The 25763-nt window shown below is 34.7% G+C and overlaps 1 protein-coding gene and 1 long non-coding RNA gene across 3 annotated transcripts; both read right to left on the bottom strand.

The window, feature by feature from the left end:
- Nucleotides 1–5335: 5335 nt before the first annotated feature.
- Nucleotides 5336–5914, bottom strand: LOC149943670 (uncharacterized). The gene is made up of 3 exons (XR_016480969.1): nt 5748–5914; nt 5440–5636; nt 5336–5376 (listed from the first exon to the last, which is right to left on the bottom strand). It is a non-coding gene; the product is annotated as an uncharacterized LOC149943670 (long non-coding RNA).
- A 1808-nt stretch (nt 5915–7722) lies between these two features.
- larp (La related protein) lies at nt 7723–24251 on the bottom strand. Of its 2 annotated transcripts, none has more exons than XM_090175862.1 (17): nt 22870–24251; nt 16410–16465; nt 16269–16328; nt 15840–16158; nt 14530–14709; nt 14357–14470; nt 14166–14292; nt 13952–14096; nt 13734–13890; nt 13335–13666; nt 13157–13266; nt 12798–13092; nt 11865–12155; nt 11531–11780; nt 11319–11463; nt 10930–11170; nt 7723–10403 (listed from the first exon to the last, which is right to left on the bottom strand). In XM_090175862.1, the coding sequence occupies exons 1-17, from the start codon at nt 23414–23416 to the stop codon at nt 9915–9917; spliced, it is 3858 nt and encodes a 1285-aa protein (XP_090031988.1). In that variant the 5' UTR covers nt 23417–24251; the 3' UTR covers nt 7723–9914. The 2 variants fall into 2 exon arrangements, with proteins under 2 accessions (XP_090031988.1, XP_090031989.1); XM_090175863.1 differs by lacking the exon at nt 22870–24251 and adding an exon at nt 21461–21607.
- Nucleotides 24252–25763: the final 1512 nt, after the last annotated feature.

Genomic DNA, 25763 nt, shown 5'->3' with positions numbered 1-25763 from the left:
ATATATGTACTATCTATATATATATATATATATGTACTATCTATATATATATATATATATGTACTATCTATATATATATATATATATATATATGTACTATCTATATATATATATATGTACTATCTATATATATATATATATGTACTATCTATATATATATATATGTACTATCTATATATATATATATATATGTACTATCTATATATATATATATATGTACTATCTATATATATATATATATATGTACTATCTATATATATATATATATGTACTATCTATATATATATATGTACTATCTATATATATATATGTACTATCTATATATATATATGTACTATCTATATATATATATATGTACTATCTATATATATATGTGTGTACTATCTATATATATATATGTACTATCTATATATATATGTGTACTATCTATATATATATATATGTACTATCTATATATATATGTACTATCTATATATATTATCTCTATATTATCTCTATATCTATATATCTATATATATATATATATATATATATATATATATATTATCTCTATATATATAAATATAATATATAATATTTTATATATAATATATATATATATAGATATATATATTATCTATATATATATATATAAATATAATAATAATAATAATAATATTATTAATGGGATTGTTCTACCGAGGGCAACCACCGTTAAAGACCTCGGTGTTTACTTTGATAACAAGTTAATTTTCGATAAACATGTGAACCTGACTGTTGCCAAGTCAAAAAAAAATTGTTAGGTGCCTCTTATCGAATTTCTCGCCAGCTAAATTCGAAACAGTGTTTTAAGACTTTATTTCAAACGTTAGTTAAATCTACCATTCTCTATATATATGGTTCGGTAATTTATTCCGACACCTGTGACACAAATATTGATAAACTCGAGAACGTTTTTAAAAGATTTATACACTTATACAAGACTTTTAATGACAATAAACTTTTAAGCGATTATGAAAACAATCTTAAAACACTGTGCATGGACTCTCTTCGATCAACGCTGATCAAAAATGATGTAAAAATTTACACAGACTTATTAACCAAAAAATTAATTGTCCCGATATCTTACAGTTTATTAATTTATATTGTGGAGCTTTTTGTTCTAGAAATAGAAAGTTATTTTATCAAAATGGCACTTACACTCGTACTGTTAATAGGTTAATGAATAATTTTTATAAATATGGCTATGCAAGTTGAAAAATAATCAAATTAAATTGACTGAACTTACCTAGCTTTGTACTATTTAAAGCATTTTAAACTTTTTCCTATGTATTTACTTTTTTTCTATATTTAAATGTGACTTTTGGTAGTACCCTTTAACCAATTTTTTTTAATCATACCTAATGTATACAGTTTTATACATGCGTACGTAATTTAAATTTAATTTAAAAGTAATACGCATTCTTTGTATCAAATTGATATTAACCACTGTGGCTTAACTTGCTGGTGGGTAAGTCTCTGACAAATGATCACAGGCTGTCAACCCTACCTCGGCGGATTTGTATCAAATTTGGTGTAAGGGGTTTTCACAATCGCTGGAACCAAAATCTCGGTTTTTTTATAAATCGGTTTGGTAGTTTTTGAGATATAGAAAATTGGCATTTTTGAAAATGGGCTTGACCCCTAAACTCGACTAACTCATAACTTGGTCAATTTGTAACCGATTTTAATCATTTAAAGAGCATTCCAAAGAGGACGATGAGTACTAGATACAGTGATGGACAAATCATAGTATTTAAATTTTTTAGAAGCTAATACTAGCGGTTAAATAATTTGACCTTTGACCTTTGGCCGCGACCGAGGTTAAATGTTAAAAGTAAATGCTTTTTTCGAAATCTCCGTCTATAATTTATCTAAACATGTTTAAATCTCTATATAATATTTTTCGTTTACGAGATATTAATATTTACATTATACCCTACAAACATTTATTTTTTTATTTTTCAAGATTGTTATTAACTACAAATCAATCAAACCTTTGTTTTGCAATTGCTAATTCGATTTTTACCTTATCGCTGTCTTTCAACATGTATTTTGACTTCGATAAGAGGACTATGGAGGGATTTTCAATTTCACAAAGAATATTATCTCTTAAAATCCAGCTTTCGTCTTTAATAAGTGGCCAATAATAGTAAGTGGAATAAAAAGGGGGGTACATGTAAGAAACTAAATAATCACCACATTCCTTTGAATATTCTTTAACGAGTCCAATATAGAATTTCTTGCCATACACACAAGCAACAAATGTTTCAGATAAGATTTCTTCAGCGTCTTCGTTGGTTTCTTGAACAGCACATGAAATGTTAAAAATTTTCATCTCTCCCATTAAAGAAAGGGGTGCAACTTTGATTTGAGTTTTACTTAAAGGAATAAATTTATGATACTGTCGCGTACCTTTAATTGTTACCGCTTTCGAAAATCTATCTTCTAAAAAAAATCCCTTTTCAATTATTTCGTCATTGGAAACGTAAAAAAATATTACGTTTTGAAATGCAGAAATGCAGAATTCAAACATCTCCTTTGGTGATAATATTTGCCCTGATACTGGCCGTTGAAGACTAGTTTTAGCGGTTAGCCTCTTGACTGTTCCTCCAATGCCATCACACGGCCCTTTTCCGTGGGAGGTTGCAAAAAAATGCCACTCTCCATCTATACCGAAATCTTCTTTGTGATGACACAGATTACAAAAATTATATTTATTTTTATACTGCCCGGCACAACCATCAGAGAAATAGATAACATTTCGCAAATTAGGAATATTTTTTTTAAATATGTAATTAATTTAGATTGGAACGTGTATACTGTTGTTGTAGAGTGAGACCTAGTGTCACTAATTATGCACACGCTTTTATGAATCAAAGGTTCGTTTATAACGTTCCTATAGTAAACTACGTATGGGTGCAGAGTAGCCTGAGAATTTTCCCAATGAAAGCCTTGAACCTCGTCTTGAACTACAAATGAATAATTTTCTGAAAAATCTCCGATCACGATAACATTCCCAGGTTCTAGTGATTCTTTAATCGACTTCAAATATTCTGACTGGGCTTTAGACGTGAAATGGTGACGGGTAAGTTCTATTATTTTCAGGGAAAGAGTTGGTAAAAAGTCGTCTTTTGATTCTGATATGTTGAGGAGATTAGTTTTGTCTGTCGAAACCCACTGTTTATAATCAATTTTTTCAAAATCGTCCAGCATTGAGCATAGGTTTTCATTACTTAAAATTCCGTTTTTCCCGGGCAGTTTTTGCACCATCTCATCATGCATTTTCTATCTTCAACATTACAAACAGTAAGAGCCATAATATCAGAAACTGTCAGAACATTTTCCTTGGGTAATGCTAAAACCATTAATTTTACATTCTGATGGTAGGCACACACACAAACAGTGTGTGTGCCCGTGGCACCAGCTAAAATACACCATGGTGGACGTAGTGAACTGAATGTAGAAAAACCAAGTGGTTGATTTCCCTCTTCCTTATATTTCTGATAAAGTTCCTTAAGGTTCAATAACATCAGCCTTTTCTGTTTATGCTCTTTAATACCAGTTTTTTTATTTCTAACGGAAACGTAGTCTTTTTGACCAGGGGTCATCCTGCTATAGTCATCTCGTTCATAAAAATTTGAAACAATGTCTTTAACTTCGTTGCTTAATAATTGTCCGATTCGCACAAAAATTTGGCCTGTGGCATTGTAGCCCCTGACGTCAGGTTGTAGGGGCGTCTTGGGATTGCTAACCTTCGTAGTTTTTGACCACGGGACCAATAACCGGTGACCGCAAGACCGAAACCCCTGACCTCACGCTGTCAAGAGACGCGGGTATTAAGAGAACGTGAAAGAGACACGGGAGTTTATCTCTCTGGCTCTAATTGCATCACTTAGCTGCTGCATGGCACGACCTTCGACCCTTTTCGCTCGCGTTCGTTCTCTTTTCTCAGCCCACCCCTTCCCCTCTCTATCCGTGTCACGCAGACACCTTTGTCCGGGCCGTATTAATTCCACGCATACCCAAAATACCAACCGATATGCCATTTGATTTTAAACGCCTGCAATAGACCGTTCTATAAAAGATTCGTACGCGTCTAAACCGTTTTTTCGACGTCACACGGCCAATTTCACAAAACAATATTAAGAAGTTACCGGTACTTTTATATTTCTCAGCCAAAAGTCTTCCGAGCTATAATTAGGCTTAGTTATTTTATAAAGATTTTTTAAACTAAACGTCATTTAAAAATAGTTTTTATTATCTTATATTTGGTAATTTTAACAATTTTACGTTTAAATAACCGATGAATAACAGAGCGTATTTTTATAGTTGTCATCAAATCTCAAAGGTAAATTTTGAATATTTATAGTTGTCATCAAATCTCGAAGGTAAATTCAGAGAGTGTAAAGATTATGAGAGGCGTCTCTCTTTCAAAAAAGCGTACTAACTTTTTTTTCCCAAAAATGTCCACTACTACCGTAAGAGCGATGGCGCCACCAGTGGCGCCGTTCTCACAGCGCGTGCGTTTTGATGTTAGGTTTAAAAGAGACGCAAAAACTTTCCAGATTTTTAATGCTAGTTTTACAAGGTTTTTAAATAATTTAGTATGTCTGGGGTATATTGTTCCGTTTTAAATTGTAAAATATCGAAAACAAGAAATTCTTGTTTATCTTTTTTTAAGTTTCCAAAGGAAAAAGCCTGGTAAATTCGCATTTTCATTAGATAGGCTTATTGGCATATTAACTTAATATAAATTTTAGTTCTATTTTGTGGCTGAAAATTGTAAATAATGATGGGCTTACAAATAAAACTACGGAATATTTACACGTTAACCATAGAATTTGCGCGAATCATTTCATTGATGCCAGTTTCATGAATATTAGAACTAAAAATAGGCTCACACCATCCGCTGTGCCAACAATTTTCAGTCTTAATGACTCTACACCATTGGAAATTTCAGAAAATGGTAATTTCAATTCAAGCCTTGCTACTCCTCTGGGAAGATCTAAATGATAATTTTGGTTTTAAGTTTTTATTAACGGACAGGATTAGCCAAGATTTTGTAGATAATTTTCTTGGATCTATAAGACAGAAAGGAGGCAACCGTGATCATCCCAATAGACAACAATTTCGAGCTGCATACAGGGCTGCCTCTGTAATAATCTCTTGAAACCACCGGATTCTAATTGCATTGAGGATTTGGATGAGTTCATTTTAAACATTGACACTTTTAAAACTGCAACTCCAGGACCGGATGAAGATTTCTCCAATTTTGAAAATCTTGTAGTCTCGCAAAGCCAGGGGCAATGTTCAGATGAAGACTTAGAATTTTGTAAATCTATTGAAAGTCCAAACCTGCGAAAACAAAATGTTCTTAGTTACATTTCAGAATATCTAATTCACCGCTGTTACTCAAACCTTCAATGCTCTTCTTGCATAAGTCAACTCAAAAAATACAATCCAATTGTTGACCCAACAAATCTGCTCTTTTACTTTTAAGCTTTCAAACCAGCAAAGAATTCTTCTATCAGCTGTTCAGCAGCCTCATCGTACCAACTGATAGTTTCGTAAAATTTGTAACGGAGACAAATGAAGTATTTGACACCAGTTTTAAGCTTTTATCGCACATGACAAATATTAAAGGACGTTTGGAGAGATTCATCATTCAAAGAATTGACAAGAAATATTTTAAAGCTAATGAAGATTCTCCATGTGCAACTGCTTACCAAAACATGATATCTTTTTTCATAGAATTCTGCATACATAGTTCCCTTAAAAAACAAGATCTCAACCATGAATACATGAAAACCCAGAAAAGATAAGTTAGGAAACTGTTAAAAATACAATATTAATCACATTTTACCAACTTCAATGTTTCCTCGTATTTTTTAACTTATACCGCTCTGTTCTCGTTAAGCCTCGGCAATTTCATAAAATTTCCAATGAATTTCCTTGGTTAATCAAAGAAATTAATTCTTTTAGTATCAAAATATTATAAATAGTCCGCTTTCTTGTACTTACGTTTCTTTATTTTTCATGGAATTGAATTTTATTAATTTTAAATTAGCATAATTCAAGTATGTTTAACAGCCATGACTGATGAAAAATACTTTCCGGATGTTTACAAAATTTAAAACATTTCCAGTAGCGACATCGTGTGTCGGATAGTATCGTAACCTCTCCTATGGGCGCGTGCTCTCAAAATCTTGTACGAAATTTTAACGTTACGGGAATAGGAAGAGACGCCTCTCATAATCTTTACACTCTCTGGTAAATTTTGAATATTTATAGTTGTCATCAAATCTCGAAGGTAAATTTTGAATATTTATATTTGTCATCAAATCTCGAAGGTAAATTTTGAATATTTACTGTTTGTTAAATTACCCTGCAACCATCTATATATAAGAGTAAAACACAACTAGAATACATACTAAGGTCGATGTAAATCATTCTTGCAAAAACAGTTTTCCTTTCCCCACCCCCGAACTCAATCTTTTATAGAATGGTCTATTTCCAATCAATCTTAGCTTCGCAATGACAATTAATAAAGCGCAAGGGCAGTCACTTAAAACTGCGGGAAACCCATGCTTTATGTGGCGTGCTCAAGAGTTGGAGCTGCAAATAACCTGTACATACTTACTCGGAGAAACTAAAAATATTGTGTACAAAAACGCTTTATCATAATTACATCTTAAACTAATCAAAGAAATCAAATATATGTTAATATTACAAGATATGATATTCTGCACTATTAAACGTTTGCAATTTAAAAAATGCCTATTTACTATTTAAAAGTAATTTAATTTGCATATTTAAAGTAAAGTGCATTTTGTTCCCGTTTTCTAAACCCCAATTTACTCAACTAGCTGAAAGCCCGGCCGACGGCCGGGCTTCTCAGCTAGTTTTATATATATTAACAAATTTCTGACTTTCATAAAGTTACACTACTCTCCCAAAGGAATTCAAAATAAGTTATTTTAGCTTGCCCAACTTGTCACTTTTTCAAGTCTTATTTTGTCAGTGAAAAAGACGTCTATTTTTTCGCGCCAACGCTATTTGTACGTTTTCGGTGACGCTCTACAATTTTCTTATAGCACCTAGCGGTTAAAATTTAAATTTTCAAAAAACGTGAAAATATTTTTTGATTTAGATGCAATTTTGGTAGAAAGTGTCCCCCGGCACGTGTAATGTACAGTACAAATTTCAACTTTCTTGAAAACATAGTTTTTGAAAAAAAATCACTTTTTCGAGTAAAAAAAAAACCTGTATTATACACTTCAGCTTCCACCCATCAAATTATATTGCCATTTAAATTTATAGTAACTTACGGGATAATTTCCTAAATCATTTGATTAACTATATAGTTCACATCGGCCACATCATATTTTAAAACTACCGCCCAAAAATGGTGCTTTATGTCGTATCCCCAAAATGTAATTCCTCTTGGAAACCCCTACATTGATTTGGGAGTTTTACCTCTACCGTAGAATTGTTAGCAGTTGGGGTTATGAGTAGTCAGAGAACCATAACTCCAACTTCACAATTTCGGTGCCATATGTAGTTGGAGAAATATCCCATACCATTTCAAATATTGAAATTGATATTCCTCAAAATGCTCGCCAAATTGTTACGTGGTTTTTGCTTTCAAGCGACGGGATGTTGTAAAATGTGTTACTTTTCGGTATAAAAAGAAAACATTCGTATGGGTGAAGTAAACCTTTATTAAATAATGGAAGGAAAAAAAAAGTGCACCAGTCTGTACAACCCAAAAATTATACATGTACAATAATTTTTATATAAATTTTAGCTGTGGCAATGAGGAGGAATGGCTCCTTCATTCTTTTTAAATCAACCATAAGGAAATAGGCACTTTATTTCAGTATCTTTTATGACAAAACCCTGCGGCTACTACGAAGGACATACCATTATTATGAAGGGGTTGGCTATTTTTCTTATAAACGCTTATGTACACAATAATTACAATTCCATTTTTATCAATATATATGATTTAGTTAACGCCTAGTACAATATTAGTGTACCAAAATCAAAATATTCCCATAATTTGCTAGCACATTTTACGTAAGATAAAAACTTCTAGGGGCTTTTCATTAAAAAAATTTTATCAGAGCCTCATATTATTTTGTATTTTACTAAAACACTTTAAGCCGTATTTACAAACATTTTTAAATGTTAAAGAATTAAAGTCTGATTAGAAATTTTGCAAGAACTTCTTATGCCTAAAAAAATGGAGAGTTCAAATTTAAGCTCATTAAATGTATAATTACTTAAAATTAAAAAAAATAAAAGAAATTTATGCAAATTATTGATATTAAAGGTGGATTTAATTCAGTTATTTTAGAAAAAAGGCTCGAACAAAAGCTGGAGTTATACATAACACAAGCTTCTTGCTTTTGCTCAGTGGTTTGATCAAAAAACCTGAAAATCCTGCTTTAAACAAAAATATTTCTTAATTCGTTGTCATAAATGTTTGCATAAATTTTACACAAAAATTCTAGTAATTTGTTGGGTAAATACCGTATTAAATTTGTAGGTTTGATTGTTTTTCAAAAACTGTGAAAATAAGTACAAAACCACATTCGAGAAGAATATTGAACTCAATGGGAGAAAACAAGTGTGATTATTACATGGATAATATCAAGTTCTTGATAATATGTGCTGGAAAAATATTGGATATCTACATAGGTTTTTAATAAGTACGAAAATGTGACAGAAAAATAAAAATTCTATAAATTTTTCTATTATATGGAAATTATCAGAGGGAAAAAAAATGCACTGATATTAATCAAACCACAACAATTTACCATGGAAGGAAAGAAATTCACGCCAGCATCAAATCTTAATGTCAAAAACTTTCTTTTAGCATTATTCATAGTTTTAAGCGGTTGATATATATGTATATACATAAAAATAATAAAATCCTTCTAACCTTAAAAAATGTACAGTCCCTATTTTTTAGTTTGGTTTCACATTGTAACCAAATTTAATAAAGATTAAGAAAACAATTAGCAAATATTTAAATCATTATTGGGCAAGAGGTTTTTTTTAATTACCACAATGTGGACAGAAACGGGTGAGCAAAAAGTCAATTGAGCACCAAAAAAAAGATCCCATATTTTTTATGAAAATTTTAGATATATACGCGTACATTTGAATTTTCCTGCAAAATAGACAACTTTAAACTACCATAAATTTTAATTTTTCTTATCTAAATGTACATTAAAATAAAAATGGTGAAAGTTATAGTAAAATAAACTCTTTATCAAACTATCCACTTATTACTTTTTATCTTTCCCTTACCGTAATTGCGCAAAAACTCCTCTAATTTTAATCAAAGGCATTTTGCTCGTAACCTAACCTGAGACCCACATATTGGCCAGGTAACAGTTATTGGTGTTATATAGTTAAAATTATAACTAAAAGGCTTTCAAAGTGAATTAAAACTTGCAATTTTAGCTTTATATAAAATTGAACCCCCTTAAAAAGATTTTCTTTAAAAAATGGTTCTAGTTGTGAACATAAAAAAAGTACCCTTGTGTATGTTTATATATCGTACGTTGTAGATCACTCAAAATAAAGCCAATGTAAATATATATGATAAAGCATCATAATTAATATAATAATACATTGTGAAAGAAATATTCCATAGCTCTTCTTTGGACCTAAATCTTTAAAAAAAAAAAATCCATCATGTCAGTCAAAGGTTGCCATTTGTTAATGCATGGCTTTAGTTCCATTGGCTTAAGCAAATTACAGCTTAAGCTAAAAACTGTTCCGTGGAGTTTGAAATTCATTTGGCAGTTTCTTTTTATAAAAAGGATGAACCTTTTCCTTCTTAATTTTTCATTAATAATTAACAATAGATGTCACAATGACTAGTTAACCTCCGTCGCGGTATTAGCTTTATTTGCATTTTTGGAATCTATCTTGGAAGACTGACACGAAGCGGTTGGGGAAACTTTAATAGGTTTCGTAGAAGCCGGGGAAGAATTAGCGTTGCTGTTCACATTCTCCTTTTTATCACTAGCCACTTCAGTTCTATTTAAGGATGATGATTTCGACTGGGAGGTCTTGGGTTGTTGGGGTCCTTTGGAGATCTTGGAAGAAAGGCCCGCTTGCGGGTTGACTTTGTGGGAAGTTTTCTTTTCTTCAGTATCAATCGGCGGATGGGAAGACTTCTTAATTTTAATAGGACTGGGGTTGTCTCCGCTTGGGATTCGCTGCTTTTGTTTTGACTGCTCAGCAGCCGAATAGGTATTTCTTCTTGTACGGCCGCTAGCGTTGGTCTGAAGTTTACGCATACCACCGGCTGATTCAGAAAGGTTTCTCGTACGGCCCCCAACAGCCATTCCTAAATTCTCTTGCTACAAGTAAAGATAACAAAGCTCATACAGAAACTTAAAACAACTCTAAAAGTAACAAAAAAAAATTTTATTAAGTAGCAGTTTAATAGAGTTTTTAATTTGATTGCTCGAGATTCGTTCCGAATCAGTGTCTGACGCCATAGATCTCAGTTGACTAGAGTAAAACCGAAAATGGAACATTCCATTAACATATCCCCGTGCTTTGTTGTTTTTCGTCTGCTAGTAATTTAATATTCGCATCTGTCCTGCCATTTTGCCAAAAAATCTAATAGGAACCGTTGAAATCAGCAGATTGGTTTTGGGCGATCTCCGAGTTCCCGAGAGCGGAAAATGAAACTCGCCTAAAGTAATCTGAGCAGATCCGAGCACGCAAATGGAACATAAAATGTTGATTAGAGCGATCTAGAGCGCTTGAGAGCAATCAAATTCAAAACGCTATAAGTATACTAGTTAGGGATTTATAGGAGATAATTTATATCAGAGAAAAACACAGTAAAAAAATTGCTTTTAGCAAGTTAATACTTACATCTATTCTGAAGTCTGTGATTGTTTTGTAGTTATCTAGTTTAGCTTGAAGTTCGGGAATAACCACAAGTTTGGAACTGTGACGATAGTATTTGAGGAAAGCCCAAAATTTCTCCAAACCATAAAGTTGACCCATTTCCACATCTCTTACTGTCTCTTTTTGAAAGTCTTGGTACACATCAGGACGAAAGTGTTTTTCAAGGCCATAGCTGAAATATCTGAAGAGACACTCCACGCCATACCTAAATGACCCAAAAACCTATGTCACTGAACAATCTACGATCAAACGCAACTGAGACTGAAGCTCAAGCAAAACCATTTTTGAACAACATTTTAGTAATTGTGAAAAATTGTTCACATTGCGACTAGGGCATAAGGATGTCTACTTACCGATATCCAGCATTGGCATCGTCAATGGCTAGCTTCTTGAATTCTTCATACATTTTCTTATTAAAGTGTTCTCTTAAAAAGAATGACCAGAAGCGGAACAAAGTGTTCATTTCTTGAGATTGTCCAATACCTAATCTCTTTCGTTCTGAGAAAATATCAATTCACCAGTGTTACTTAATAATCTTCTAAAACAATAATTTATTTGTACACACCTTTTAGGCACCTGCTTCTGTATTTATGATATCCTTGTTGCGTAAATCCGTTTTCTTTGAGCAAAGAATGGCTCGGATGTTGAAATATGGGTAGAGAGGAAGGCATACTGCCGTAGCTCGTTGATACGACACTTTCAGCACCTTCATTGAGAGAGTTGGTACGAGATCTTGACTGGTGTGCTTTAGAGCCAAGCACCCAACCAACGTGATGCTCGACTGAGGGGGTTGATCCCGATCTCGAATATTTTCGCTACATCAAAATTTTAAAGGTTTATTGAAACATTTCAAAAGTGGCTATAAAAAAGTATAAATGATGACTTGAAACAATACTCACGTCAGTATCTGGGAAAAACCGTGGAGCCTTAGACTTGTTTTTAACCGGGCGAGATCTCGTGCTAGTTTTCCTTGGTCTGCTGGATGTAGAAGGAGCAGGAACATCAGAAGGCAAGGAACGGCTGACTAAAGCTCCTGATTGGTCCCCTTCTTCGGTTGCACTGTCGTACAAAGGCAGAGGTGGTGGTGGTGGTGGTGGAAGAATCTGTTGAGAACTCGCTGGAGGTGTGGGCCTAATGTTGTCAAATTCCTCTCTTGATATTACTTCCACCGACTTATAGGAACGTTCACCCTGAAATAGGTCAATATTGAACTTCAAGTTTCAAAGCACTTGAAAATGATTATGTAACCTTGGACGAATAATTACAGGACTCTAAACCTAAGCAAAATCCACTGTTCCACAATTTGCATCACCCATCAGCGCTCCTACCGAGAGAATCGCAAAATATTTCTATCCATATACAAAACACACTCATAAAAATGTCAGATGACATGCATTTCGTCATCTGCTCTGCTGTTTTTAATAGAAGTGAGGCTTTTTTGGAATTTTAATAGGCTTTAGATTTAGTAATAACTGTATTGGAATAAAAATGAAAGGGTAATGATTTAATTAACTTAAATATGAAGTTTGCTTCCATTTTTTGCATATACAGTTTGTGTGAAGGTTTAAATAGATTATAAATTTAAAAATGCCTAGTCAAAATGGAAACAAAAGTGTAAGTTTTGACAACAGTGAAGAGCTAAGAACGCTAGGCCTAACGTCATCCGCTAATATCGGGCAGGTGTTTAGTAATTGGATAGAAATCTTTCCAATACTTGACATTAAGGCGCCACAGGCGGCGCTGCCGTAGAAGCACCAAGCGCGCCATTTTGATTCAGGTCCAGTAAGTATTCCTCCAAGATGTAACAGTATTTATCAAAAATTTATGAGTACCTCGGCACTATTCCATAGGCCTTCTTCATAGTAGTACAGACCATCATTAATTTCTTTAGCTAGTTCTTGAGTCATCTTTACTCTAGTAGTCCAGTCACCAGTCCTGTCATAACCTTCGTGTTTTCGGATATGGCTACCACCGCCAACACTACTGTTACTGCCACTTTTGGGAATCGAAGAAGACAAGGGCACCGAACTAGGTGGTGTTGGTGGTGGCATACCAGGGTGAAATTGAGTTACAATAATAAGCTTGTTTATTTCATCATCACTGATTTCATAATCAGAGTCATCAGACCTAATAAAACGAAATTTTTGTTCTTAAAACTATGTCAAAAAATAATAACAAAAATTAATTTTACCATTCCGTAAATGTATTTCGTCGCCCTGTATAGGTGTTATCTAATTCTTCATCAAATAGGAAATCACAGTCTTCGCCGTCTATATTTTTAAATGATGGTTCTCTTTTTTCCTTTAAAGAAACAAGAGATAATATGAAAATTTACCATATTTTCAATGAAAAGTATTACTGGTACTTACTTTTACTTTGGTCTGAGGTTTGCTTTTCCTTCTAACTTTTTGCCATACATCGTCAATCTGTTTTTCTTCTCTGGTCAATTCAGATTCTTTAGTTTTATTCGCATCAATAGCACTGCAGCTGTTTGTAGAAGTTGCTTCAGTTCCTGCGTTTAGTGGGCTTCCTAGTCTATCATCGCAACTAATATCCCCATTTGTAATTTTTTCACCGGGTATATGTGACGGGCGACTATTATTTTTTAGGTCTGTTGGAAAAGTATCATCTTCTTGCTCATTATCAGCTTCATCACCAGCATCATACATGTTGTGATTGTCCATGTCATTTAAATCAGTTTCTATTAAAATATTTTAACGAATCAGATATTAATGGATCATAGGAGCTTGAGCAAATATTATATATACCATTATAAATTGGATACGGTTGTCCAGGGATGAAAGCAGGTACATCAGGATGCAATTCTGAGGCAGGTACATCGGGAATAGGCCATTTTTCAGGGTTGTGGCGAGTTCTGACTTTATTTTTATCGACAATTTCAACCTCTGTACTTTCAGTCATAGCCTTAAGCAGAAATAAATTTAACTACGATAGCTCTCGCGGAAAAAAAAACTGAAATACATACATCCATCACTAAATTAAGGTCCTGAGTCAAAGCTTGTACTCTATGGAAGCTTGCTATCAAATTAATAGGCAAAAATCCTTGAGGATCCATTTTCCTTCTTAGGAAAAAGTCCTTTTGTAAATTTTCTTGGCTGAAGTAATATTCTCTGAAAATATAAAACAATTTATGAATAAAATACCTTTCTAATTAAAATTTTACGCATAAAAATACATACACTTGATTTTTTATGTATTCCTTCAGAGTTGTTTCATCAAACTGTACGTAATTATTACCAAAATAATAGGTACTCAAAAATGGTGTCAGAAATTGACTGGATATAGAAGCATCCGAAGCTACATAGTCTAAGGATAAATAAAAGCTGTCAGAATACCAAATAACACAAACAGTTAAAAAAATTATACATACCCCGTCCCCTTCCACTAGTCCAAGCACCTCTGCCTCTACCTCTTCGGCTACCGCGGTAACTACGTCCCCTTCTACTAAAATCATCTTGCCTACGACCACCTTCTGCACCTGACACTAAATTAAAATTTATATTGATGACCCAGATCTTAGGAGAAAATGTGGTAATATAGTACCTGAAGCACCATCAGATGGACTACGGGTTGCCAGCCGTTTATCATATCCGCGTGAGTCAGCAGCCCTAGTATAACTATCTTCCCGTCTATCATAGCGTCCGCGATCAATGCCATTTTTAGTCATTTTCCTACGGTCGTGTTTTGGTTCAATATTCAGCGGTACCCAGCGCTGTTTATAACCTAGATCAGTGAAAAAACTATTTAAATACTGTACTGCAAATTATTAACCATCATAAATTAACTCTACTATTATAATAAAGGATTATAAACCATGCTAAAAAACTAAATGGATCTAATGTCCAAAATGTAACATATTTTTAATCAATATTTAAAGCCTATGAGCATACAGTTCGACCTTGAATAAAATTTATCTGTGATAACACAATCCTGAGTGACTACATGTGCATGTTTCTGTTAAGGAATTGCATATAATCTAGGTATATGTTTCTAATGTACACAGCTGCTAAATGAAGTAAAGGTTCATAATTTAAAAAAAAAATTAAAAACGACAGGAAATTTTAATATATTGTAGTGAAAACTTTTACTAATAAAATTGTTGGAAGATTAACAGATTAATGGGGGAAAATGTTTTACTTTTGAGATTAGGAAGCAGATTAAGGTTATAAAGATAAAGATTATCCAATTTCTTAACTTTATTTTACAAAGTGAACCTCACTTAATACAAAAAGTTGCTATACCTCAAAAGGATATGCTAGTGAGAAATAGAACTTAAGGCAGTTGGGATTATACAGATAACAATAAAAATTTAACATGTGTTTCTGATAGCTTATCATATGTTGCTCCCGTAAAAATAGGTTTTTATTGAAAATAAAGTCGTCCAAGTTAATTAGTTTGAGAAAAAATATGCAACTGATAATTTATTGTACCTTAGTTCTTTTGAATTAGTTTAACTCTTAAGGAAAAATTCTATAAATTTTACCCCAAAATATTATAAAACTAAAAATTGGAATAGTGAGAGTTAAGTCTAAATTAGGAATAAAAACAAACCAATTATTTTACAGTAAAAATAGCATTTTACTGCGAATGTTCAGGGGCCCACTCTCGAGGCCCTTAGGTGCAGTGTGATTTTGGGGTCATTTTACATCCCCTTAAGAACTAGTACAAAATGTTACGTTTTGCATCCCCTTGAGTGGGCAAATGGGGCCTCTAAGCCCGCACCTAGGTGTAAAATCCCCTGAGAACGATGGTTTATTTCGTGTGTAAAAGTGCCACTTAGTGAGTATTAACAGGTAAGTCTATTATTAAAAAGAAATAGTGTAAGACCAGTTCCTTATTGCAACGCAACATACCTGTACCTTTCTTCCTCACACTCCTCTGACTGGCATTAGCAGTTCCAGAGGTATGTTCAGAGCTCTCACGGTTTTCTTTGGCAGAATCATCTTCATCGTGAGAGCTTTGCATGTGATTGGAATTAGCTAAAGTATTGTTGGCTTTCATTGGGTTGCTAACGCTTCCGTTAATAGAGGAAGCCGTTGATGACGCCGAAGAATTTGATGGTGCCGAAAAAGATGAGCTTGTAGAAACTAAACCCGAACCAGCTGAAGAAATATGGTTTTGCTCCAAAGGCACGTTATTTGTCTGACTATTTGGAGGTCCAGCTTTCTTTTTCTAATCAAAAAAAGATAAGTAAAAATTTATTTACAGGTTTCCTATTCCAAGAAAATGTTACATAACTAGAAGTAATACAAATTCGTTGTAATATTGACACACATTCTCACCTCAGTCATGTGAACCTCTCCAAGTGTTGGCCAGTCATTAATGTTACTTAATTCCTCAGTCTACAATTTATTTAGAAAAAAATTTAAATATTCATATTGCTGTAATAATTGAAACAATATAGATACAAATATAATAATTACTCTTTGAGGTCTGCGCCTTTCTCTAACGGAAACTGATGGCACTGAGTGTACATTGTCTATAAAGAAATAAAATGATTTCCGTTAAAATAAGTAAAAAAACAGCTTTAAATTCTAAAACCCATTCGTCAATTATGAGGTTAAAAATACTGTTAAAACTACACCACCTTTCGCAATAAACCCTTCAAACCAAGTTTAAACCTCAGAGAAAAATGAGCAAGGCAGAATAGATTAGTTTAGGCTGAGCCAACGTTTTTCATTCCCCTCCCTAGAGAAATCTTATTTACCAAAGAAAAGGGTAATACATACTCAATCAAGGAAAAATAGCCTAAGCAGGTGGTGCCACAAAACGTGTGATCACCTGCCTTCAGCATCAACGCTAGACTATTTCACCAAAATAAAGGCAACAATAGTTATTCCTATAAAAATTGCGCATTGGATATTTTACAACTACAAAAATCTTCGAGCTGCTTAATCAAACATCATGAAAATCAGGTCATGAAATAGAAATATTGCAAGCACTCTACCCAGTGTAAAAATTTTGGAATTTAAATATACAACTATAATTTAACTTTATGTTTACGCTTAAACTGGAAATCAAACAAATGTACAGAAAAATAATCATTTTTCAATAATGACTCAATGCTAAAAATAATTAAATGTTTTACACTCAAAAAATATCTGGTTATTGGGAACAATTATAAACCGTAGATGATAACAGTTTTTAAAAATTCAAATAAAATGGAAAAGTTTGTCAAAGATATAATTTTTCGAAGCAAAAAAACAAGAAAAATTAAATGCAGTAGAAAAACAGAAATTGGCTCAACATTTGTAAAAATGTACGTGTTGTATACGCGCAATTGGCAAAAATCAAACCAGAAATGCCTAGTAAACTGGTGTAAATGCGCATTTCCCGTTACTACAACTCCTCTCGTACATGAAGGTAACTATGAATGAAAACTGAAATATATCATCGATACTATAGTATAATATATCTATCGGTAATAAGGAATTTGCTTAGGACGTAAAAAAAAAATGAGAAAAAGACAAGGGCAATTTTTGGGGAAAATCTCAAATCAAGACACAGCCTTGAGGATACGTTTAGGGTTTCCTGAAATACGGTATCGTTAAACGGTAGTATGTTTATCCGATACCCTTTTCAACAAATGTATGTGTAGGGACTGGGGAGATTATAAGCGTTGTCAGTCTGCTAATAGCGAGAGAGAGATACTTAGGGAACCACCACGTTTCTTGTCTCGCCAAAATTTAACTCTTATATATATACCGCAAGTTTCTGCCAAAAACCGGTTAAGATATCGAATTTGATTCCTTAGGCAATGGCCAATCAGACGTTTTAAAAACCGCGCCCGTAAAGGACGTTACTTGACAATTTATTCGATGCTGAGGAGAAGGTGATTTTCTATAAGAAAATTGTACGTTGAGAATGGGTTTGACTAGTAAGATTGTGGAGAGCAAAAAATTAACGCCCAAATTACATAAAGCGAAAAATCCCGAGAAAGGGAAGCAAAAAAATGACCTAATTTTATACCAACATCCGATTTCAGAGTTCCATTTAGCCCTTTAACCCTTCAGATACTGTCAAATTGTTCAAACTGAAACGGGTATCATTGGGTGCAAAATGAGAAAGAAACTCATAAAGAACCGAATTGATTATTCTTAAAGAGGTATTTCGCCTTGGGTCCAAGAAACAAAGAAAAATTAAATTACAAATGAACTGGTTGATTAAAAATTTACGAAATGATTATACAGTTCTTTATGGAGATTTGTGATTATTTGAAAACCCTTGGGCATTATTATCTCTTCATTATATTTTCATTACGGAGTAGTAACATTCCTACAAATAAGCGGTTGAAATTTGAGCATTTAGAAAAAAAAATCCCCTGGATACTCCAATTATGGGCGTAGCCCGCGTTACACGTACCGAGTGTTCATTTTTGAGTGAACTTTATATAAAAAGAAACGTTTCAAGAATACCTTTAAATTATAACTTGTAACTAAATCTTTGACGATAGTGAATTTATGGTCAACTATAACATAAACAGTATAGTGTTGATTTGGCAATTTCTTATCGAAACGCTTAAGATAACGCGCTACCAACGTCTTAAATATATCTTTTTACTTAATAGTTAACATGGTAACATTGTGGTTTAATAAAAAGAGGTCATCCTAAACTATTTTTCCGCGTGTATAAAACTTCCGTTTCATATCAAATAACGGTTGTCGCTGAAATTTAGATAGTAACAACTAATTGACCACAAAAGCTATACTGTCCTTAAACAAGATGGAAAAATCTAACGTTATAAAAATACACAATTCTCCACGTGGCTAGCGAATAATTAAAACGGGTTTTTCAGTCTACGGCCAATGTCGAATTAATTAATCACGGCCCGTAGAACGTAGTTGACAGCGTTTATTAACGTAACTGATGAGGTTAAGTTTGTTGCTAAAAAAACGTAACCCTTTTCTTTGGCAAAATACGTTAGGAAACCCTAATACAATTAGGCATTATTACAGTAGATAGGAAAAGTGTAAAAAACCAAGTAGATTCACTGCGACCTAGTTAGCGTATTTGACAAGGGCATGCAAAATGAAGAGCAGATTACGCGGCGGGTTAGGGTGATTTTCCTCTAACCAGAAGGAAGCCGGGGCCGATAAATTGCCAAATTTTACGCAACTGTTCGGCGAAAACCGGATACTTGGGAGGAGAGAAACGCGCCAGCAGACAAAATAGTGAGGAGTCTCAGTTTCGTAAGAAGAGCGACCGACTCGGAGGGAATAAAGAGTTTGTGTATTTATACCGGTAGAGAGAAACAGGACTCTGAACTTGAATAACCTTTAAAACAAGCGAAACTTTTTGCCTAAAAAACCGGAGCATTTTATATTTCCCCTTTGACAATAATGGGCAGAACGGCGCTCGAGGGTCCGCGATAGCCCGGGGTAGTTACAAATGTAGGTACCATTACGAAAAATTAAACATTTTGTCCTAACCAAAAATATTTATATTTTTTCATTCACAAGTTATATTTTGGTTTGGTTTCCTGATTTAGAATATTATTGGAAAAATCGCCGCTTCAAGAAAAAAAAACCCAGTCGAAGTGAAATATAGTTTGCGCTACCGCAATTGGAGTTTAGGAATATTTTTATTAAGTGTCTATTAAGATTAAGTTCTTTAAGTTTATTGTGGCACTTATAATACCAAAAGTACCTAAACATTTAATCTCTCGACGGCACATAGTTATAATAGTACTTCTGCTACTAATAAACATCAGAAAATCGAAGATTTTCCACCACTACAGGTCTCCCACCAAAATCTTAAAAAAAATTGGGAAAATAGATATTTTTTGCAATGAAAATAGGGTATTGTAGGGACCAAATTCCAAAACTGACTTCGTATTTATATTTTCTTAAAATTTTACAACCTAACAGGAAGGCTCTAACCTACAATTTAACAAAGTTACCAAGCTTGTGGAGCTACCTTATGTTCGATATGTTCGAACTATTTTATCGTTAATCCTCAGATTTGACTATTTTGTAAACAGTCCTTGAGCAGATGTATAAAATTATTTAAGCCTACGATGGTTTCCCAGAATTTTATGAAAATAGGGTACTTTAGGGTAGATTAGGGACCTTTTCGGAATTTTAGGGACCATTATTGTTCAGAAATTGGCTTAATACAGCCAACACAACACGTTCAGTGAACGTTAAATTATAAATAAAATTTGGAACTTTCAAAAGAATTTATGAATATAATTACTAGTTGGCAAGTTAGTTGGTTATTTAACATGTACTTATTTCCAAACATGGCAAAGCGTTGGTTTATATTAAAATATATCCGTCGATTAAATTTCCAGAGAAATCGCTACATATTTCCAACCACTTATGAAGTTCACGGATAAACAAATCTCCAAACGTCACGAAAATCCAATACGAAACAAGATAATTTTGAGAAAAAAATCAAGTGCATGGGAAACTTGGGTGAACAAGGAAAGAAAGTTAATGGAATTCCACGATATTAAAAGCTAAAAATACCCAGATGTTAAAAAGACGCAGTTCTTTGAAGTACTTTTTATCAATCAACCCCCCCCCCCCCCAGGACAGAACATACAAAAAAGGCTTAAACTTCCAATAAAACAATTAAAAAGGAAAAATGAAGTTTTTTAAAATACTCGAAAAAACCCAAAGTTTAATATTGCGTTGATAAAATAAGATAAATTATCTATGGAAAACTAATTAACCGGAACATAAAGTTCTTAGTGCTTGCTTTAAACGTATTTAATGTTAACGCGGATGTGTTGATTGAGGAAGCGGTTTGAACCGGGATGCGTTTCTATAGCAACTCAATCCTAGCTCAATCTCCGGAAAACGTCCCAGCCACGTGGTCTCGGGCCTTGGCTTCACCAGCCAGTCGCCTTTTCAGACCCCCTTTTGCGAGAAGAAAATCTAAACATCCCTCACGTAATAAAACTTAGAAAAGGAGACCTAATCCAATAACAAAAGAAGCCTCGGTCGGCGGTAGTATTATCTATCACAAAACTCCCCCTAGATGAGGCTTCTACACCAACAATAGATCTCCTTCGAGGTGCCCACGTGGCGTGTTTCGCGCCCATTTACACCCCCCGCCGAAAGGGAAAAAAGGTTTAAAGGTCATTACAAAAGAAAATCCACGTGATAGTCGAAGATGATCACGAAACGTTTAAAATTGCTAACCAAATATAAATTAAACCTTGGCGAGGCCCCTTTAAGAAGGCAATTTACGGGGATCGTTTAGAAAATTGCTTCGTCGTAAATCACGTACGTGTTGCGAACTCGCGCAAAGGCTTATATTTTTCTAAATGGATGCGAAAATATAAATCCCAGTACGAAAATAGTCAATTCAATGACCTATTTGGCACCTTCTTCGAAAATAAACATTTGACGTTCGGGCACACGATGTAAATAACAAGAAACTCTTTCGACAAACTTTCTGTTTTGAATAACTAACGTTGTAATAAATTGTAAAATGGTTTCTTTAAAAGAATAAAACTAGTACGTACCATCGCTACTTCAAGATGGGCATTGTTTGTTAATTAATATCACAGCGAAACAGTAGGAGTGATTATGTATCGGTAAAACGACGTAACCGTTAATGGGAGATACACGAGTTAACACCTGTCGCCGGCGGAAAAATAAACCAACAGCCACGTAGTATTTTTTCAGAGCTAGGAATATGGCCTTTAAGTTAAAATTTACACAGGTATATTGGCGATGTCAAGCCTGGATATGATATGATTTCAGTAACTATTATCGTTCTACCCCCCCTCCCGCCAAAACGAAGTTTATGGCTTGGCTACATACATTAAATAGGTGACTAGGCTGGCTTATGATATTTTCAACTTCGTCTGGAGAATTATATATATTTAATTACGTCGTACTTTTGAGGTTACGATGAAAGTTTAACTTTCTCTTTTTGAAAACATTTCGAAAGACAGCCGAAGGAAAGACTGGCATACGAACACAATCCAGCCAGAAAAAAATTACTTCTAAAAATAACACCATAGGGTAGCGATACTGTAAAAACAACCCGAGGTTGGGATCTTTTGAGAAAAAAAAAGGCAAAGAGGAAATTCACATGGGGTATGGCCAATTCGGTGGCTTCCCAGGAAAATATAATCGCTAGATTATAGTAACAAGGCGTAATTTAACAAGAGTAATCCACCATGGAACTAATGTACAACCATTTGAATAGTACCAGTGGCCTAGCCACGATTTTGTTTTGGTGGAGAGGGGGGCATACCATTGAAAAAAAGTAAAAAAATAAAAATATTTGTACGTACGACCATACGTTTCGGGGGGAGTGCCCCCCTAGCTACGCCACTGAATAGTACCATGATTACACCCAACTAAAAAGAACATTTTAAAGGGGAAAACACAACTGCTATTACCAGACAATAAGCTGTACTCATACATGCATAATATTTATTTTCCTTTTGATTTGGAAACCCCCATTGAAACGTTGAGGAAACCATTTACAGATGGTTTTGTAGGAGATAGTCAAAAGTAAAGAATACATGCGAAATGTATTTTTTCCAAGGGTTTCATCGAATGTTATTTGACTAGTAACTTGGCAATGTTGTAGATTTACAGCTCAGTAATTTAAGGTACTTTTACACAATTAAATGGGATTTAAATATTAGTTTCTAATAAATTATAATTAAACATATCTAAGGAGGGTGTATGATATTGCAATATACTGTAGTTACAACAAAAATTTGGAATAGTCATTCTGGATTTCATTTGAAATATTAAATTAAATATTGGATCACTTTAAAAAATATTCTGTGGCTTAATCCAGGATTTATCAATAATTTTATAATATTAAAATTAGCCAAAATTTAAAAGATTAAATAATGGTAGTATATGGATAAAGAACCAATAAAAATAAAATTTGATCTTTATAACTTACCATTTGAATTAGATGAATTAGAAGGTCTGTTGCAGTTGTTCCCCTTCGAGGTGTTTAAAGCCTCGACTGAAGCTTTGCCAGTTATTACACGAGCCGCATTTTTGTTGACTGTCCAAGGATTTATTTTAGGAGGAGGAGCTTCAATGAACTCCACTTTCTTGACTACGGCTGGCTCCGAGTGCTCACTTTGAGATGATGGTTTTTCATCTACTTTTATTCCATTCTCTGTGACAATGTCTTGATTAAGTTTTACATTGGTATAATCTTCATTTCGAACCATATTCTGCTTATTCACGCTGACACTGTTAATAGGAGAATTGACAACTTTTCCTGACTTTTCAGTATTTGTAGTCTGAACCTTTGCATCATTTTTGGAATCAACACCATTGGTGTGGTTGTGATTTGGCTCAGTAGAAGGAATATTTTCCGTCTTGTTCGCTTTGAAGCAGGCCGCGTATGATGCCGTTTCTTTCACAGTCTTGTCTGAGGAGATCTGGGCTGCAGCTCCATCAGCATGTACTTGATTCCCCCCAGTCTTAGCCGCCATTGCGAACGCGACTTCTTGAGGGGGGAGGGTAGGATGTAAAGAAATTCACCACCACAACCAATAAAACGTTCTTACGGTGATAATAGTACTTAAACTAACTCTTCGCCGACGAAATAAATGAAGAAAAAATTTGTCTCTCGATGAGTAACTAGGCCTACTGTAAATTTTATTTCGGAGTAGACTTATAAAAAACTGCGAACGTAAAGCTAATTAATTTGCCAATAAGCCTTTGCGCTTTAGAAAATGCCGATGCGAAGATAGTGTGAGAGCGACCTCATGGTCGCAAGCCTGAGACACTCTTCTGAGACGGCATGGTGAAGCTCCGAAAAAAGGCTTTGCGAAGCTTGACAACGGACGAGTAGTCTTAAGCCTTGGCTACACAAAACAGCTGGCACCAATGTTTACGAAATCGTATATTTACCACGAATATTCCAATATCCTCAAATTATTTCGAAAGAATAGAGTTGTTGCTTAAAGTTTTAAATCTTGACAGTAGAAATCTATTCGTTCGACTGCCAAAATACTTTTTAAACGCAAACACCTATCACGCGGACAAAGTTACGATTACGACGTTCTAGCAAAATCTTCAAAAAATAAACACATACGTTAGAATAGCGACTCCAGCGAGACTATCGTGTACTAGAGAACCTTTTTTCTGGTCGGTCAGATTTCGATAATGCGATTTCAACGGTGACAACGATTAACCGAATACTTAAATTGCATATATTTTAATTATACAGAGATTTTACTAACGCAGAAATGACTTTGCGCGAATCCGCATGGAGCAACGCGAAATATGCTCCACACTGTTGTCGCCATTGACTCTTCGAAGAAATCCTTGGTTTTTAGGAGTCTGCGCAAAACGCACAACGGCAGCGTGGTTTAGAATTAGAAAATATTCTAATAAGCCTTGGTTATCTGGTTTTTTTTTCGGTTTAATTTAATAGATTTAAAACTCTCTACCCAGTTGTTTTAATCCAATATGAGTATTTTAAGTCTGATTAATTGCTTATTTTTTATAGACTTGTGCATTATTTGTGATATTTTTATTTGGTAATGTATCAATGTAGAAACAAATTTATTCAGGACTACAAAAAAAGCCGTAAGCCGTGCTGGACGCTTTCTTGGTGTGAGCACCAGCGTTGCCAACCTGATTGAATAGAATTATCGTACCAACACCTGAAAATTATCGTATTTCAGTTCTATTTATCGTACGCTTCAAAAATATCTAGAGGTCTGACTAGCGAGTAGAAAAGGGGGGCGAAATTAAAAAAGGGTGTGGTTCTTCTCTCTCTTTAGACAGAGGAATAGAGAATCACCTGCAGCGTTCAGTAGCGGCGCTAAGGGTGGGCTGAAGTGGGCCTTAGCCCCCCTGCATTTCCGAGTGGGGCCACATATTTATAATTAAGAGGCCACATATTTCAATTTATGAATTTTCTTTATCTCTAGAAATTTGTTTTATTGCCAAAAAACGTTTTCCTGGAATTTTTTTTGAAAATCAATTCGTTTATTCAAGAAGGGAGCAGAAATTGAGAGATAGTTGAATGGACAATAGAAAGAAAAGAAAGGGCGTTTAGGGAAATACCCCGGGAATGCACGTGTCCCCTCTAGGTCGGATACAAAATCAGTGTGTCAGAATTTATAGCCCGGTGTACCTAATAACAGAGACCATACCACCGGAGGCCTATCATCATAGTGCCCTACGCCAGCGTCCACCTAGCCCGGACAGGTGACAAATCCAGCATGGGTAGCAGTACCCTACTACTGATGGTCGCACCTTTGACGCAAGCCACTCAACCCAGCAGAAGAAGCAGCAATGGGTGGACCAATCCCCACTTCGCTAACAGCAGTGGGAGTAAGAGTGGATGCTGTAGCAACTCCAGCCGACACCCTACCTACGTAGGTAAAGAGTCAAACCCTTTGGAGAGAGCTCCTAAAGGGGAACGACGAGCACACAGCAGACCTAGTAACCCGGCACAGCTGGCACCGAAGAACGCAGTTTTACTCCAAAAGGCCGGGAAACAGGACCACCGTGCCCGCATATGGAGGCCCGCCGCCCCACAGCAGGCTACCCAATCCGCCGAGGCGGCCAGTTTGCACGGACCCTCTCCGTTAGCATGAGCCGAAGTTCAGTATCCAGCCCAAACTTGACCAAAGTCGGAGGTGAAGATAGGACCATTTGATCAGAGCTAACATCTCCCAATGCGCCACCGCCCTTATGGGTTACAAGAGCCGGACCCCGACTCCCGGTAAAGCCACCAGTTCTTGCACACTCTAACCCATTTAGGGCCCGGATACAAGGTCAGTAGGGGGTCCAGTAAACGCGACGAGAGCCGCAACAATAAAA

The sequence above is a fragment of the Leiobunum rupestre genome, chromosome 5 (genome assembly GCF_980474605.1).
Source record: "Leiobunum rupestre chromosome 5, qqLeiRupe1.1.hap1, whole genome shotgun sequence".
Classification (NCBI taxonomy): Eukaryota; Metazoa; Arthropoda; class Arachnida; order Opiliones; family Sclerosomatidae; genus Leiobunum; species Leiobunum rupestre.
This window is presented reverse-complemented; position numbering and strand designations above follow the sequence as displayed.

What these genes read in the sequence shown, in the direction of transcription:
- larp (XM_090175862.1), bottom strand. Translation starts at nt 23,416, where the DNA reads ATGGCGGCTAAGACTGGGGGGAATCAAGTACATGCTGATGGAGCTGCA. An exon ending in GACTAGTGGAAGGGGACGGG is followed by an intron (nt 14,293 to 14,356) that starts GTATGTATAATT and finishes ATTTATCCTTAG; the next exon opens with ACTATGTAGCTTCGGATGCT. An exon ending in ACCTTAATTTAGTGATGGAT is followed by an intron (nt 13,891 to 13,951) that starts GTATGTATTTCA and finishes TTTCTGCTTAAG; the next exon opens with GCTATGACTGAAAGTACAGA.